The sequence below is a fragment of the Natator depressus genome, chromosome 1, assembly GCF_965152275.1.
Source record: "Natator depressus isolate rNatDep1 chromosome 1, rNatDep2.hap1, whole genome shotgun sequence".
In the NCBI taxonomy this organism is placed as follows: Eukaryota; Metazoa; Chordata; order Testudines; family Cheloniidae; genus Natator; species Natator depressus.
Genome location: NC_134234.1, coordinates 92,703,006 through 92,718,103, shown reverse-complemented (window position 1 = coordinate 92,718,103; position 15,098 = coordinate 92,703,006). Strand labels below are relative to the sequence as shown.

Below are 15,098 nucleotides of genomic sequence, written 5' to 3'. Positions count from 1 at the left end.
AGATCCCAGACTCATCTTTTGAAGGTGTTGTGCAGGATTCCTTTGAGCATGAGGACTGAGAGGTCAGATGCTTTTCATTCTGTCAAAAGTGTTCGCCCCTGAGTGATGTGGTGTTTTTGTCTTTATCATTCTTCTATGTGAGTTCATTCCAGAGCACAGTGAGCGTCTGGCTTCACTGACGTAATTGTCATATAATAGCAAATGCACCACAATCAATCCATGCACAATACAGAAATGGAAATGTACACAGCTTTTAGTGTATTTTTGACAAGTTGTTGAGAAAGGACAATTTTTCAGTGTAGTAGTAAATATGTCCTGAGGCAAAGCGTCACTTAATACAGAAATAATAATGGATTTCAACCTCTCTAGATGTCTCACCAAAACAGGCAGAAGAGCATAGGGTTTAAATGTCAATTTTTGAAACATCTTTTTCTAGACAAGACATGGTTATAGGCAGCTGAGCACAAATGTGTAATCATAGTTAGCAGAAGCTACAGACCTTGCTTATCTGTTTATTTGAAAAAGCTGTGGAAATGTTTGACTGTTTTCGTCCCTCACCACTCTGTAACATGTAGCTGCTATACATGTTTAGTGGTAAAGATATAAAGCAAATTGTTTAGAAAATATGTTAATATTCAGTTTTATGGTTAGTAAATTATGCTTTATTTACCTCGGGATTATTCGGTATCAAAAGCACAGAAATATTTGCTTTATTCCTGCTGCCACCGATTATTAGAAAATATTGTCTTGGATATCAGCTGTCTAAATTATTATCTAGTGCTAAGAGTAAGAAATATTTCAGCAGAGATAACAACGCACATTTTAAATGTAAGATTTCATCTCAAGATCCATTTGTGAACTACCTGTTAGGAAACTACAACACCGGTAAAGATTTTAAAATACCTGTTATTAATGATACCTAGGACATTGATCCAATACTAGCCATAATACTAGCCCTCAGCCAAAGTCTGCAAAAAGCAGCTGAAGACAATGAAAATGAACTGTCTCAGCTGCTCTGCAAGTAGCCATAAGTACACAGGAGGATAGGAAACAGGAGTTCCCTGCAGAGATGGGAGCAACTGCAAAAGAGTTTTTTAAATATACTTTACTGATATAACATTTCCATGTCAGCAACTGCTGTTATTGCCATGGGAATATTATATTCTCATGACTATGATAGGAGGTAGTCCACGTGGCAGCGGATGGGAAGTAAGGTGGTCTGCAAGACAATCTCTGTTAAGTTGTGGTGCACACAATGAAATGTTTGAGAGTTTCCGATCTAATTAGAGTTAGAAACTAGGTGACTGTTCACACACAAAGAGAAAATCCTGACGTGTTAATAATGCTTTAAAAAAAACCAGGTAATAAATAGTGGACTTATGTCAAGTAACAGTGGTGGCTCTTATAAGAAAAGTTACCACAGTCCTATTTTATTCTATTCAGTTCAGGTTCTTAAGCTGTGCCTGTCATTGTGGTATCTCAGCACTTGAAAGGATGCACAGGTTCTCAACAAAATTAGCTTGAGTTGAGAAATGCATCAGAATTTAATTACATTTCCTACTTCTCTATCAATACAATAATACAGATATTGTTGTGAGAACCAGTAACTCTCACTCAATTCACTGGCCCTTGCTTAAATGACATTCTAGGGAATATACGGTAATATCCCTTAGGGTCACTGTTAGGGGAAACAGCCAGGAATTGTGTGCTTTGCCCAAGACACAAAATGAGAAAGAGCAGATTGCAAGCAGCAACCTAATCAATGTCCTGCAAAAAGCAGTAGAGGGGATCCTATGCTACCTGAAGCAGCCAGTTGCTCTGCATCTCTTTCTCCTCACACAAAAGACAAATACCAGCAAGGCCTTCTCCTCAAGCTCTGCTTTCTCTCATCACTACCCAGAACACTTTGAGGCTGGCAGCAGCTTGGCCTGCCAGCTAAGCCTGTAGGTGCCTTCTCTTCTCCAGGAACCAGAAATGGAAATAACGCCTCCTACTGGCTCCCACTTCCTTTCTCAGGGCAAACTGAGGGAAAAGGGAAAAGATGCCAAAGTAAAAGATTCACCTATGATTTCAGCAGACACTTCCTAAAAGAAATAAAAAATCTGGTTATTTTCCGTGTGTGTGTGTGTGTGTGACCCTCTGTACCTCTGGGGAACACCCTACACCCCCATGTTAATCTTTATAAAATGATTGTGTGGTATCCAATGCAAAGTTTGTCATGTTGATGTCTCTGGAAGGCTCATGATGCACTGAGCATGGTTGTTATAGTAATTGTTACAGTAATGTTATACATTATAATTTCATGTATATAGTTATGAGGCTGAAAATGTATCCTCATGGCTTAAAGCAAGCCCAGGCAAAAAACTCTCCAAGAACAGAGAGGCAGTTCACAACTCATTGGGGCAAATACGGGACAAACCCAGCCCAGCCTCACAGGAACAAAGGATGCTGGCCTAGGCAGCAACAAAAGAATCTGTTAGGCCTTGGGCTTGTCTACACTGGCAATTTACTGTGCTGCAACTTTCTGGCTCTGGGGTGTGAAAAAACACCCCCCTGAGTGCAGCAAGTTTCAGCACTATAAAGTGTCAGTGTAGACAGTGCACCAGTGCTGGTAGCTGCACTCCCAGCGCTGGTAGCTATGCCCCTTGTGGAGATGTTTTTTTAGAGCGCTGGGAGAGGTCTCTCCCAGTGCTGTGCTGTGACCACACAAGGCACGTTAAAGTGATATTGGCTAGTGTCATTTGGCTGCAAGTAGCTGGGAGCAGCTTACTTGCCAGGACTGTGCATGAACAGCCCGGGAGTGGGGGTTCTCACAGCAGAGCAGGGTAAGCCTGGTTCCCAGAGTCAAGGATTGGAGTGACCTAGCAGATCACTGGTCCAGATAACACCAGAGGGGAACATCACTGCATGCATGCCAGTGTTAAGAGTATTTAAGAACAGAGCACATGCTTGTGAGAACTTGTTGGAAGCAGCTAGGACCATATGGCTCTTCTTCGTCTTATGTAACCATTTAGTTCTAATAAAGCTTTACTCCTTAGACTCCAGACACTGTCTCCTCCTTATGAACCCACAAGACAACACAGCCATTAGTAGGGGTTGTCCACCTACCTACTGCTATATTTACAGACTGTAGGCTCTTTAGGGCAGGAGCTGTGGGTTTTTTTTGTGTGTGTTTGTGTAAAACCACGCACAATGGGGCTCCTCCTATGATACTTTGATAGCCTGTCTGTGGCCTCTAGGTGCTACTGCAATACTACTGCTACTCTTTGCAGGAGGAAGAGGAGTAATAATTCTGCACCAGTCATAATTAAGGGTCAAATCCTGAAGTCTCTACTTTATTTTAACTTAGTGTTACATACACATAAGCCCCATAGTCATAAATAGGACTTTAGCCTGAGTAAGGACTTCTGGATTTAGCCCTAGGTTCTCAGTTATTGCATTTAGTGCACTAGAAAGGAGAGTATGTGAGAACAAACCCATTCCCTCTCCTATTTCTGATCAGTTCAGCAGTAGCCTCATCATACAAATAGGCTAAATAGGGACTTTAAAAGGGACAATCATTTTGACACATTTGGTAATCCACATTGCTATGCCAATTAAACTATATTATGCAGGCTCTCTCTCTCTCTCTCTCTCTCTCTCTCTCACACACACACACACACATTAATACCCACCCAGATATAGCTGATGTTTTAGAAGCACTGTCAAATCTTCTAAATGCTTTAAACCACAGTAAATGTCCCTGCCCATTCATCCATTATTTCAGTAAACAAAAATCTAGGTCTTATAAAATGACTACATTTTACAAATGTAATAGAGCATGTAGTACCATTGAAATGTAAAGCTGCATTCTTTTCAATCTCTTATTCTCTACTAATGCATTTCGTTATATTGAATACAATCTATTCTGTTGTAAAATTAATGGCTTACTTTCTTCTTTCTTTCTGGCTGTAAAACTAATGTCTTACTTTCTTCTGTTGGCCAGTGTTTCTTCATGGTCTCTTGCAGACATCTTCATCCCTTGATTATCTTTGTTCTGATCAGAATAACTGGGGGACAGTGTCAGCTTTCTCACAGGATGACCACATATCTTGTTTACCTAAAGACAATAAAAGGCATATGGGGGAAAATAAATAAATAATGCCACCAGTTTAGAATAGTACAATAACCTACCTCTTAGTTTAACTTTGATTTTAACTCTGATTTTATTAAGAATGAGGGCCAGACCCCATGGCCATATTAGAAAGGTTGGCCAGAGTTTCGATGAGTATGGGACTGGTCAAACCTACTATCCATATTTCATGTACCCAATTCAGCAAACAAGGTTGTTAGCTGCTTCCACTATAAATACAAATGGTGAGACACAAAGAAGGAATGAGATACCAGAGTGTCCTCAAGAAGCCAGGACTCGCCAATATGTATTTAATTAACTGCAGTTTTCCCGAGAGACCTTCACATCTGGGAGTTTCAGTGTTATACAGATAGTTAAAGTAATTAAGGAACCTGCTGAATGCTGGAGACAGCAACTTAATCTTATTTTTCCTTTATGTACATCAAGTAAAAATGTGTAAAAGCTTAGTGATTCCTTTATGATTGGATCAATGTAGCATGTTCAATGCAGTTACTATATCACATTCTGAACAGTTACTAGGATGGAGACTTGCATTGCTGTCATGCAAAATGTAAGTTTAATTACATCTAGTTCAGATAATAAATTCTATTAATACCAAGAAACTTACATATCTGTCTCTGACAAACAGATATAAATACATATGCTGAGACAACTGCCTATCATGCTGACCAATATTGTCTCATTGTCCTCGACCATCTATCTTTATCCATCTGTTGTCTCTTGACTTACAGTTAGATTGTAAACTTCTTGGGGTAAAGACCATCTTTTTTTTTGTATTTGCTTGCTTGTTCTGTGTTTGTACAGTGCCTAGCACAATGGGGTCCTTGACTAGGGCAGCTAGATGCTACAGCAATACAAATATAATAAATAATAATATGAACCCACATTTTCTTTTAGTAATATTTGGCACTATGTTATAACTTTTGTATTAAAGAGGCTATCAGTTCACCATTATATTACATTATTCCTATTAGTCACTGAGGTACAAATCATGGCAATATATATATGTATTAAATAGGAGATGCTCCAAACTAAGGGTCACACCCTAGACAAGACATTAATTAGACTCATGGTCCTGTACCTTGTGTGCACCAATGTATTGCTGAAAGACTAATATATGTGAATTATTTTAGAAATATGGTTCCTATAAACAATCAATTTAATAAAAGAAGAGGGAAGGAAAGGAAGGGGACAGGAAGCCCCACTTCTCAGGATCCAACTTCCATAGCTAGGACACATCCAAATTTCCCCACCCCTCACAAAACACTACCGTGACAAGTAATAAAATATTCAAAAGAGAAGCTGTCCCTATTTCAAGCAAAAGTTTGTGGTGGGGGTTCCTTGCCTACAATATAAGATAGAGAGCTGACACCTGTAGCAAGCTACTATTCCTCTCACTCATGATTCGAGGTTTATGGACTGATTTCCATATTAAAAGGAGCATAACATTTGCTAGAGAATTAGAAATCAGATAAGAATATGTGATTAAATATTAATACACCAGGATCAGACAGGTTATCACCCCAATGTGTATCAAAAAGAAACCTAAGACTTATGTAAATTGTACTTACTTAGCCCAGTCTAAAAGGCAAGAATCAGCATTGTCACTGACACAGAAAAAGCCTTCAACTGCACCGAGTTGTATTTTTGAGTAACCAGATGTCTGGAAAAATAAGGATTTGGATCCAAATACAGAAAATGGAAAAATGTTTTACATTTAGATCCAGTGGCAAATATATGAATAAATATCTGCTACATTTATTTCTGAAAGAGGGTAAAGGAATAGTGTCTACATCCATGCCTACTTGTTGATCTAGCAACAGAGCCTCAACATATTATACTCTGGGTGGAAAGGGAAGAACAAATAGTTAGGAAAACATCCACTAATTTCCACAACTAGACAGATCTGGATGATAGTTAATATTTATTATAAAGAATATTTCAAAATGTAATGCCTGGAACCCCAGCTAAAAGTTTCTGACCTGGTGTTTTAATTTTTCAGAGGAAGGACTGAAGGAAGGGTAGATACAATATTTCAAGAAATTAAATATTTTAATGGAAAATGTGTAGCCATACTAGAAAAAAAACTCTGGGCTTCAAAAATTCCTTTAAAAAATAAATATATCCTCAACTGCCTAACTGTACCATAGACAAACAGAATAAAAAAAATACCACATGAACTGACTACTTTAGAAACAAATTTATTTCAAAATGATGGAAAAATTTTATAGATATAAAAACTGAAAACATATTCTAAAAAATGTTTCTACAGCATTACGCCAGCATTCAATAATCAGTAACAATAAATAATAAAAAAGCTGAACAACTCACTTATATTAATGATAGTATCTCACACAGCTGAAAGAGTAACCTCACTGGTGCTTATGAAAGTTTCTTAGGTCGGATTTTTAAAGGTATTTAGGCATCACTCTGCTCAAAGTTGCAATGCCTAACTGACTTGGGAGCCTAAGTCCCCACTGACTTTCAACACTGAGTGGACCAACTCCTAAATACCTGCTGGTACATTGCTTCTGTGAGATGAGCACCTGCTCTATGCAACATGCATGCCATTTGATGATATTCTTAGCTACTGGTAGCTTCTTCCAGTCTCTGATGCTCAAGGTCCTGCTTAGGTTTGCCAACTTTATAATTGCACAAAACCAAACACCCCTGCCCAGCCCCTTCTCTAACGCCCGTCCCTGCCCTGCCGCGTCTCAAAGGCCCTGCCCCCCACTCACTCCATCCCCCCTCCCTCCATCACTCACTCTCCCCCACCCTCACTCACACTCACTGGGCTGGGGCTGGGGTGTGGGAGTAGGTGAGGGCTCCGGCTGGGGGTGGAGGCTCCCAGGTGGGGCCAGAAATGAGGGTTTCAGGGTGCAAGAGGGAGCTCTGGGCTGGAGCATGGAGTTGGGGTGCAGGAGGGGGTTGAGGACTCCACTGGGGGTGCAGGCTCTGGGGTGAGGCTGGGGATGAGGGTTTTCAGGTCCAGGAGGGTGCTCTGGGCTGGGGCCGAGAGGTTTGGAGTGTGGGAGCAGGCTCAGGGCTGGGCATTGGGGTGAGGGAGGGGGTGCAGGCTCTGGCTGGGGGTGTGGGCTCTGGGGTGGGTCCAGGAATAAGAGGTTTGGGGTGCAGGAGGGAGCTTAGGACTGGGGCAGGGAGTTGGGGTGTGGGAGGAGGTGTGGGGTGCAGGCTCTGGGATGGGGGCTCAGGGCTGGGGCAGGGGTGTGGGCTCTAGGAGGCTGTAAGGGTGTGCGAGGGGGTGCAGGGCTGGGGCAGGGGTTGGTGTGCGTGAAGGGGATCAAGACACAGGCTCCAGCCAGGCGGTGCTTACCTCAGGCAGTTCCCAGTCAGCAGTGCAGTGGGGCTAAGGCAGGCTCCCTGATTGCCTTGGCTCCCCGCAGCTCCTGGAAGTGGCTGGCATGTCTCTGTGGCTATGTGGAGAAGCCAGGGGCTCTGTGCATGGCCTGTGCCTGCAGGTGCCGCCTTGGCAGCTCCCCTTGGCCATGGTTACCAGCCAATGGAAGCTGCAGAGCTGGTGCTGGAGTGGAGGCAGCACGCGGCGTTTCCCTGATTGCCCCTCCACCTAGGGGCTGCAGGGACATGCCGGCTGCTTCCAGGAGCTGTGCGGAGCCAGGCCAAGCAGGAAGCCTGCCTTAGCCCCGCTGCACCGCCGACCAGACTTTTAACAGCCCGGTCAGCAGTGTTGACCGGAGCCGCCATGATCCCTTTTCAACCGGGCATTCCAGTCCAAAACCGGATGCCTGGCAACCCTAGTCTTGCTACCAGACTCTGTCTACAAATTTAACTCTTCTTATTTTCTTGGTATATCTGAGAAACTCAGACTTGCATACTCCTATCATTCAGTCCACTGCATCCAATCTGTCTTTTCTAAATGTTCACTGGTGGCTGTCATTTTTGAACCATTAATTGTACACGTGCACTGAATTTACTACTGCCTTTCCTCACTAGCTCATTCCTTGTTGTCACTCTGTTACTTCATTAAACTGTTGTGCAAATGAAAAATTCATGTCTCCAGAGGCCTATTCTGCATTATCTTGTCTCCAGCAGCCTATTCTGCAAATAAGTAATATGATTTTAAGATGAAAAGTCCTGCATTCCATTTTCCTTAAACATATCCTGGCAGGCTAGGTACTGGGGGGGAAGGGGGAAGGTTATGGGGGAGATATTTTCCCCCTTCCCAAAAAATCTTCAAGGGGCCCCCAAATTATTATCAGAAAGTCCAAAATATGTATAAAGTTATGCCATTTTAAGCAGTGGAACAGGAGATTGGAGAGTCTTCATCCTTTATATAAGTTATACAAAACAACAAAATACTGACACGGTAGCTACATTTTAATTTTTTTAAATTGTATCATCCAATATTTTCCAGGAGTCTAACTAGCCCCTGGAATGTTGTTTGTTTTTTTAAATAGTAACATCCAAAAGCTGAAAAACTCCCACTTGCCCCCACCCCCATCCCAGTAATGGGACTCTAGAACCAGCCCTGTATTCTGACAGAGCGGGGAAAGTCAGAATTTAGATCTCTGAAAGATCTCTAATGAGTGTAGGGATTTACAAATCTCTGGGGAAAGATCTCAAAGAGGGAATGAAATATCTCAGGTATGTGGAAGAAGGGAGAGGGATAAAATCTTCTACAGAAATTAAACTAAACAAGATTAAAACCATAAGTGTTTTCATGTGTTTGGACTGAATTTGCTTAAACAAATACTGCAGAATATTTAGCATGGGGGGAAAAATCTCAAAAACTGGTAGAATTCCAATTCTCACAGTTCAGTCAACCCTATTGTCATATAGTCAGCATGCTATTATGCACAGTTTGTATGCCACAGTATGATGATTGCGTTAATTAAAATATCTTGTAATGACCATGCAGTTAAATTGCAATTAGCACCACACACAAACTTTATGGTAGTTTAATTCTGCTTCATGTAATACCATAAAACATCGGCAGTTATTTACAACTGATAAAAAACTGAAGCATATCAAATCTTCACATTTACAGTGCTGTGGGAGGGATAATTAGGTATGCAGTTCTCCATCAACAATATTAGAAATTCTGTCTCTAATTTCACCTGTCCTATAATGGAAATGTATCCCATTGCATAATTTTCTCATGCTAGAACATTAGGATTATCATTAAAATTGTTAAACTTAAACTTTGTCCAAGTATGAACTGGTTTGGATTTAATTTAAAGAATCAGGAAAAAAAGAAGTGGAATTGCTTCTTTAAGAAGATGAGAAGAAAACTTCCATTGTCCCTTAAAAATAGGGGATGGGGTAAAACGGACTGGAATAAAAGGAACAAGCAAGACCTTTCTGGTGAGTGCTAATCAAATGGCAAAAGGAATTTCACTGACTGATGGAAATACTTGGTAAGCAAATATAGTAGCTAAGTAAATAAAAATTAGAAGAAGTCTTGTTGAAGATACAGCTGCCATATACATAGATTCATGTCATATCTGCCTGTATATAGGATTAGGGGAGGATGAGAGCCACTGAAGCCTAGGGAAAGATGCCCTGGGATGGGAGTCAGCAGATAAACAGATCTGGTTTCACCTGCCTAATGTTGGGTTTCTTGCACTATACTGTGAAGCATCTGGTACTGGCTGCTCTCAGAGATGGGATACCTGGCTAGATGAACCATAGGTCTGATCTGCTATGGCAGGCAATTCCTAAATTTCATTTCTACTGATTTGTGTTAAGTTGTGAGTATTTTACAACCCTTAATATTTACCAAGGTCCATCATCCTTACCCTAGGATGCAAGAAGGTACCATTCCTCCAATTTACATATAAGTGACAGTACAAGGTCATTTCAGGCAAAGCTGGTAAAAGAACCCAGGCAACTAATATCGCTGAACCAAACTGCATGCACTTTGTCATAGTGTGTTTCAGAATAAAAGTGTCTAATCTATGTGCTTGGTAATACTGTCTGTAACCACAGCCCCTAGACTACACCACTCTGCCAGAAATAGAACCCAAGAATCCTGGAACTCAATATTCCACTTTTGGATCACAAATAGTTGTGTAACCCATAAAAAGTTCTGTCTTCCTCTTGGAATTTGTCCACAGAGGATAACAGCCTACTTCTATTAGCCCTGGTCTACACTACGAGTTTAGGTCAGATTTAGCAGCGTTAGATCGGTTTAGCCCTGCACCCGTCCACACTACAAAACCATTTTTTCCGACTTTAATGGTTCTTAAAACCGGTTTCTGTACTCCTCTCCAATGAGTGGATTAGCGCTGAAATCGACCTCGCTGGGTCGAATTTGGGGTAGCGTTGACACAATTTGACGGTATTGGCCTCCGGGAGCTATCCCAGAGTGCTCCACTGTGACCGCTCTGGACAGCACTCTCAACTCAGATGCACTGGCCAGGTAGACAGGAAAAGCCCCGCAAACTTTTGAATTTCACTTCCTGTTTGGCCAGCATGGTGAGCTGATCAGCACAGGTGACCATGCAGAGCTCTTCAGCATAGGTGGCCATGCAAAGCTCATCAGCACAGGTGACCATGCAGTCCCAGAATCGCAAAAGAGCTCCAGCATGAACTGAATGGGAGGTACTGGATCTGATCGCTGTATGGAGAGACAAATCCGTGCTATCAGAACTCCGTTCCAAAAGACTAAATTCCAAAATATTTGAAAAAATCTCTAAGGGCATGAAGGACCGAGGCTATAACAGGGACCTGCAGCAGTGCCACGTGAAACTTAAGGAGCTCAGGCAAGCCTACCAAAAAACCAGAGATGCAAACGGCCGCTCCGGATCAGAGCCCCAGACATGCCGCTTCTATGATGAGCTGCATGCCATTCTAGGGGGTGCCCCTACAACTACCCCAGCCCTGTGCGTGGACTCTGTCAGTGGACTCTCACGCAACAGTGATGCAGATTTTGTGGACAAGGAAGATGAGGAGGAGGAGGTTGAAGCACAGCAAGCAAGCGTAGAAACCGTTTTCCCCGACAGCCAGCAACTGTTTCTCACCCTGGTTCTAGTACCCTCCCAATCCACCAAAGGTGGGCTCCTGGACTTAGAAGGCAGAGAAGGGACCTCTGGTGAGTATACCTTTGTAAATATAATACAAGGTTTAAAAGCAAGTATGTTTAATGATTAATTTGCCCTGAAGACTTGGGATGCATTTGCGGCCAGTACAGCTACTGGAAAAGTCTGTTAACGTGTATGGGGATGGAGCCGAAATCCTCCAGGGACATCTCAATGAAGCTCTCCTGGATGTACTCCCAAAGCTTTGCAAAAGGTTTATGGGGAGGGCAGCCTTATTCTGTCCTCCATGGCAGGACACTTTACCATGGCAGTCCAGCAGCACGTAGTCTGGAATCATTGCATAAAAAAGCATGGCAGCGTATGGTCCCGGTGTTTTCTGGCATTCAAGCAACATCCATTCTTCATCTCTCTGTGTTATCCTCAAGAGAGTGATATCATTCATGGTCACCTTGTTTAAATAGGGGGAATTTTATTAAGGGGACATTCAGAGGTGGCCCTTCCTGCTGGGCTGTTTGCCTGTGGCTGAACAGAAATCATCCCCGTTGTTAGCCACATGGTGGGGGGAGGGGTGAAGCGATCATCCCAGAGAATTGGGGTTGAGGGAGGGTTAGTTGGGTTTGTGCTGCATGTTAACCCGAAAATCACAGCCGTCCTTTTAAATGGCCAACCATTTTAAATGGCCAACCCAACGGGTGCTTGGTATGTGAAATGAGGGTGCTGCTGTTTGAAACCATTCCCACATGTTAGGAAGGTTAAAGAAGCCAAAAGACTGTGGCTTACAATGGCTGCCTGCAAGCTGAATTCTGCTGCCCGCCAGCCCTGCGTGTGTGATCTCTCACACCATACCGGCAGGCCCTCAATATAAGAGGCAAAATGCGACCTTGTAAAGAAACCACACATGCTATGTAATGTTAACAGCTTGGTTCACCATGAGTCTACCCATTGTTCTCTAAAATGTCTCTTTTTAAAGACTAATCTCCCTTTTTTTCCTCCTGCAGCAGCAAATGTTTCAACTCTCCCCCTATCATCTCCGTCCCAGAGGCTACCAAAGATTAGAAGCCGAAAAAAAACGCACTTGCGATGAAATGTTCTCTGAGCTCATGCAGGCATCCCACACTGAAAGAGCCCAGCACAATGCATTGAGGGAGACAACGTCAGAGTCCAGGAAAGCACAAAATGAATGCGAAGACAGGAGGGATGAGCGAGAGGAGAGGAGGGACGAGCGAGAGGAGAGGTGGCATCAGCGTGATGAGAGGAGGCAGGATGCAATGCTGAGGCTACTGGAGGATCAAACTGATATGCTCTGGCATATGGTTGAGTGCAGGAAAGGCAGAAGGAGTACAGACCGGCGCTGCAGCCGCTGTGTAACCTACCACCCTCCTCCCCAAGTTCCATAGCCTCCTCACCCAGACACCCAAGAATGCGGTGGGGGGGTCTCCAGCCACCCAACCACTCCACCCCAGAGGACTGTCCAGGCAACAGAAAGCTGGCATTCAATAAGTTTTGCAGTGCAGTGTGGCCTTGTCCTTCCATCCTCCCCCACCCCACCCGGTACTTCCCTCCTCCCCCACCCCTCCCAGGCTACCTTGGCAGTTATCCCCCAATTTGTGTGATGAATTAATAAAGAATGCATGAATTTGAAACAACAATTACTTTATTGCCTCTGCAAGCGGTGATCAAAGAGGGGAGGGGAGAGCGGTTGGCTTACAGGAAAATAGAGTGAACCAAGGGGGTGGGTTTTCATTAAGAAACAAACAGAAGTGTCACACCGTAGCCTGGCCAAGTCATGAAACTGGTTTTCAAAGCTTCTCTAATGCGCAACTCACCCTGCTGTGCTCTTCTAACCACTCTGGTGTCTGGCTGTGCGTAATCAGCGGCCAGGCGATTTGCCTCAACCTCCCACCCCGCCATAAACGTCTCCCCCTTACTCTCACAGAGATTGTTATTACTGCTTGCTGTGTGCTCCACAAGGGGAATATTGGTTTCGCTGATGTGTAACCAAGTCAGTAAACTGCACCAGCGCGCTTTTAAAAGTCCAAATGCACATTCTACCACCATTCTGCACTTGCTCAGCCTATAGTTGAACAGCTCCTGACTACTGTCCAGGCTGCCTGTGTAAGGCTTCATGAGCCATGGTTTTAAGGGCTAGGCAGGGTCTCCAAGGATAACTATAGGCATTTCAACATCCCCAATGGTTATTTTCTGATCTGGAAAGTAAGTCCCTTGCTGCAGCCATTCCCACAGACCAGAGTTCCTAAAGATGTGAGTGTCATGTACCTTTCCCGGCCATCCCACGTTGATGTTGGTGAAACTTCCCTTGTGATCCACCAGTGCTTGCAACACCATTGAAAAGTACCCCTTTCAGTTTATGTACTGGCTGCGTTGGTGGTCCGGTCCCAAGACAGGGATATGCGTTCTGTCTATCGCCCCACCACAGTTAGGGAATTTCATTGCAGCAAAGCCATCCACTATGACCTGCACGTTTCCCAGAATCACTACCCTTGATAGCAGCAGCTCAGTGATCGTGCTGGCTACTTGCATCACAGCAGCCCCCACAGTAGATTTTCCCGCTCCAAATTGATTCCCGACTGACCGGTAGCTGTCTGGCATTGCAAGCTTCCAGAGGGCTATCGCCGCTCACTTGTGAACTGTGAGGGCTGCTCTCATCTTGGTATTCTGACACTTCAGGGCAGGGGAAAGCAAGTCACAAAGTTCCATGAAAGTGCCCTTATGCATATGAAAGTTTTGCAGCCATTGGTAATCGTCCCAGACCTGCAACACTGTGCGGTCCCACCAGTCTGTGCTTGTTTCACAGGCCCAGAATCAGCGTACTTTGAGAGGGGCCCGTACTTTGAGAGAAGTCTGTGTCCATGTCCTCATCACTCTCCTCACCACTCTGCCGTCGCCTCCGTGCCTGCTTTTGCAGGTTCTGGTTCTGCATATACTGCATGGTAAAGCGTGTGGTGTTTAGAGCAGTCACAACTGCCGCAGTGATCTGAGCGGGCTCCATGCTTGCCTTGGTATGGTGTGAGCAGGGAGAGCAGAGTGGCACGGCAGGTGGATGATGATGCTGACAGCAATATGGCGCCCGCACGGAAAAAGGCACTAAACGATTGTTGCCCATTGCTTTCATGGAGGGAGGGAGGGGTAGGCTGGCAGCAGACAGTGCTGCTGGCTGGGAGAGCTATCCCTCTGCCAATATTCCAGGCAGGACTGAATCTCCATTAGACAAAACTTAAAGAAGAAAATGACCTGAGTCACTCCCATTAATGTGCAGGCGCCCCTGACAGACTTTATTGAGGTCCGCCAGGAGCACCCATGTCTGCCCAGGCGCCCCTGACCTGACCAAGGCCAGCCAGAGCACCCAGGAGATGACGAGGATGGCTACCAGTCGTACTACACTGTCTGCTGCCACAAGGCAATGAGCTGCTGCTGTGTAGCAATGCAGTCCCACGTCTTCCAGCACCCAGAAGATGTACGGTGACAGTGAGCTAAGCGGGCTCCATGCTTGCCGTGGTATGGTGTCTGCATGGGTAACACATGAAAAAAGGTGTGAAACAATTGTCTGCTGTTGCTTTCACGGAGGGAGGGAAGAAATGGGGACCTGACGACATAGACCCAGAACCACCCGCGACAATGTTTTTTGCCCCATCAGGCATTGGGATCTCAACCCAGAATTCCAATGGGCAGCGGAGACTGCAGGAACTGTGGGATAGCTACCCACAGTGCAACGCTCTGGAAGTCGACACTAGCCTCGGTACTGTGGACACACTCTGCCGACTTAATGGTTTTAAGTGGGGACACACACAATCGACTGTATAAAATCGCTTTCTAAAAGTTCGACCTAATTTTGTAGTGTAGACATACCCTTAGTAATTACTCCTCTAGTTCCAGGAGAAGAAGGGCTGTGGATGTGAAGCTGTTGGGTTTAAACCCTGCTTCAGCAG

General features: G+C 44.2%; 1 protein-coding gene across 2 annotated transcripts in view; it reads right to left on the bottom strand.

Annotated features, from left to right (window-relative positions):
* Positions 1-15,098, bottom strand: part of GPC5 (glypican 5) — a 1,060,457-nt gene that overhangs the window by 858,327 nt on the left and 187,032 nt on the right. For both annotated transcript variants that reach the window (XM_074962530.1, XM_074962537.1), the window contains exon 4: positions 3,969-4,099. In XM_074962530.1, coding sequence (XP_074818631.1) covers positions 3,969-4,099 — 131 coding nt within the window. The remainder of the gene's footprint in view (positions 1-3,968; positions 4,100-15,098) is intronic.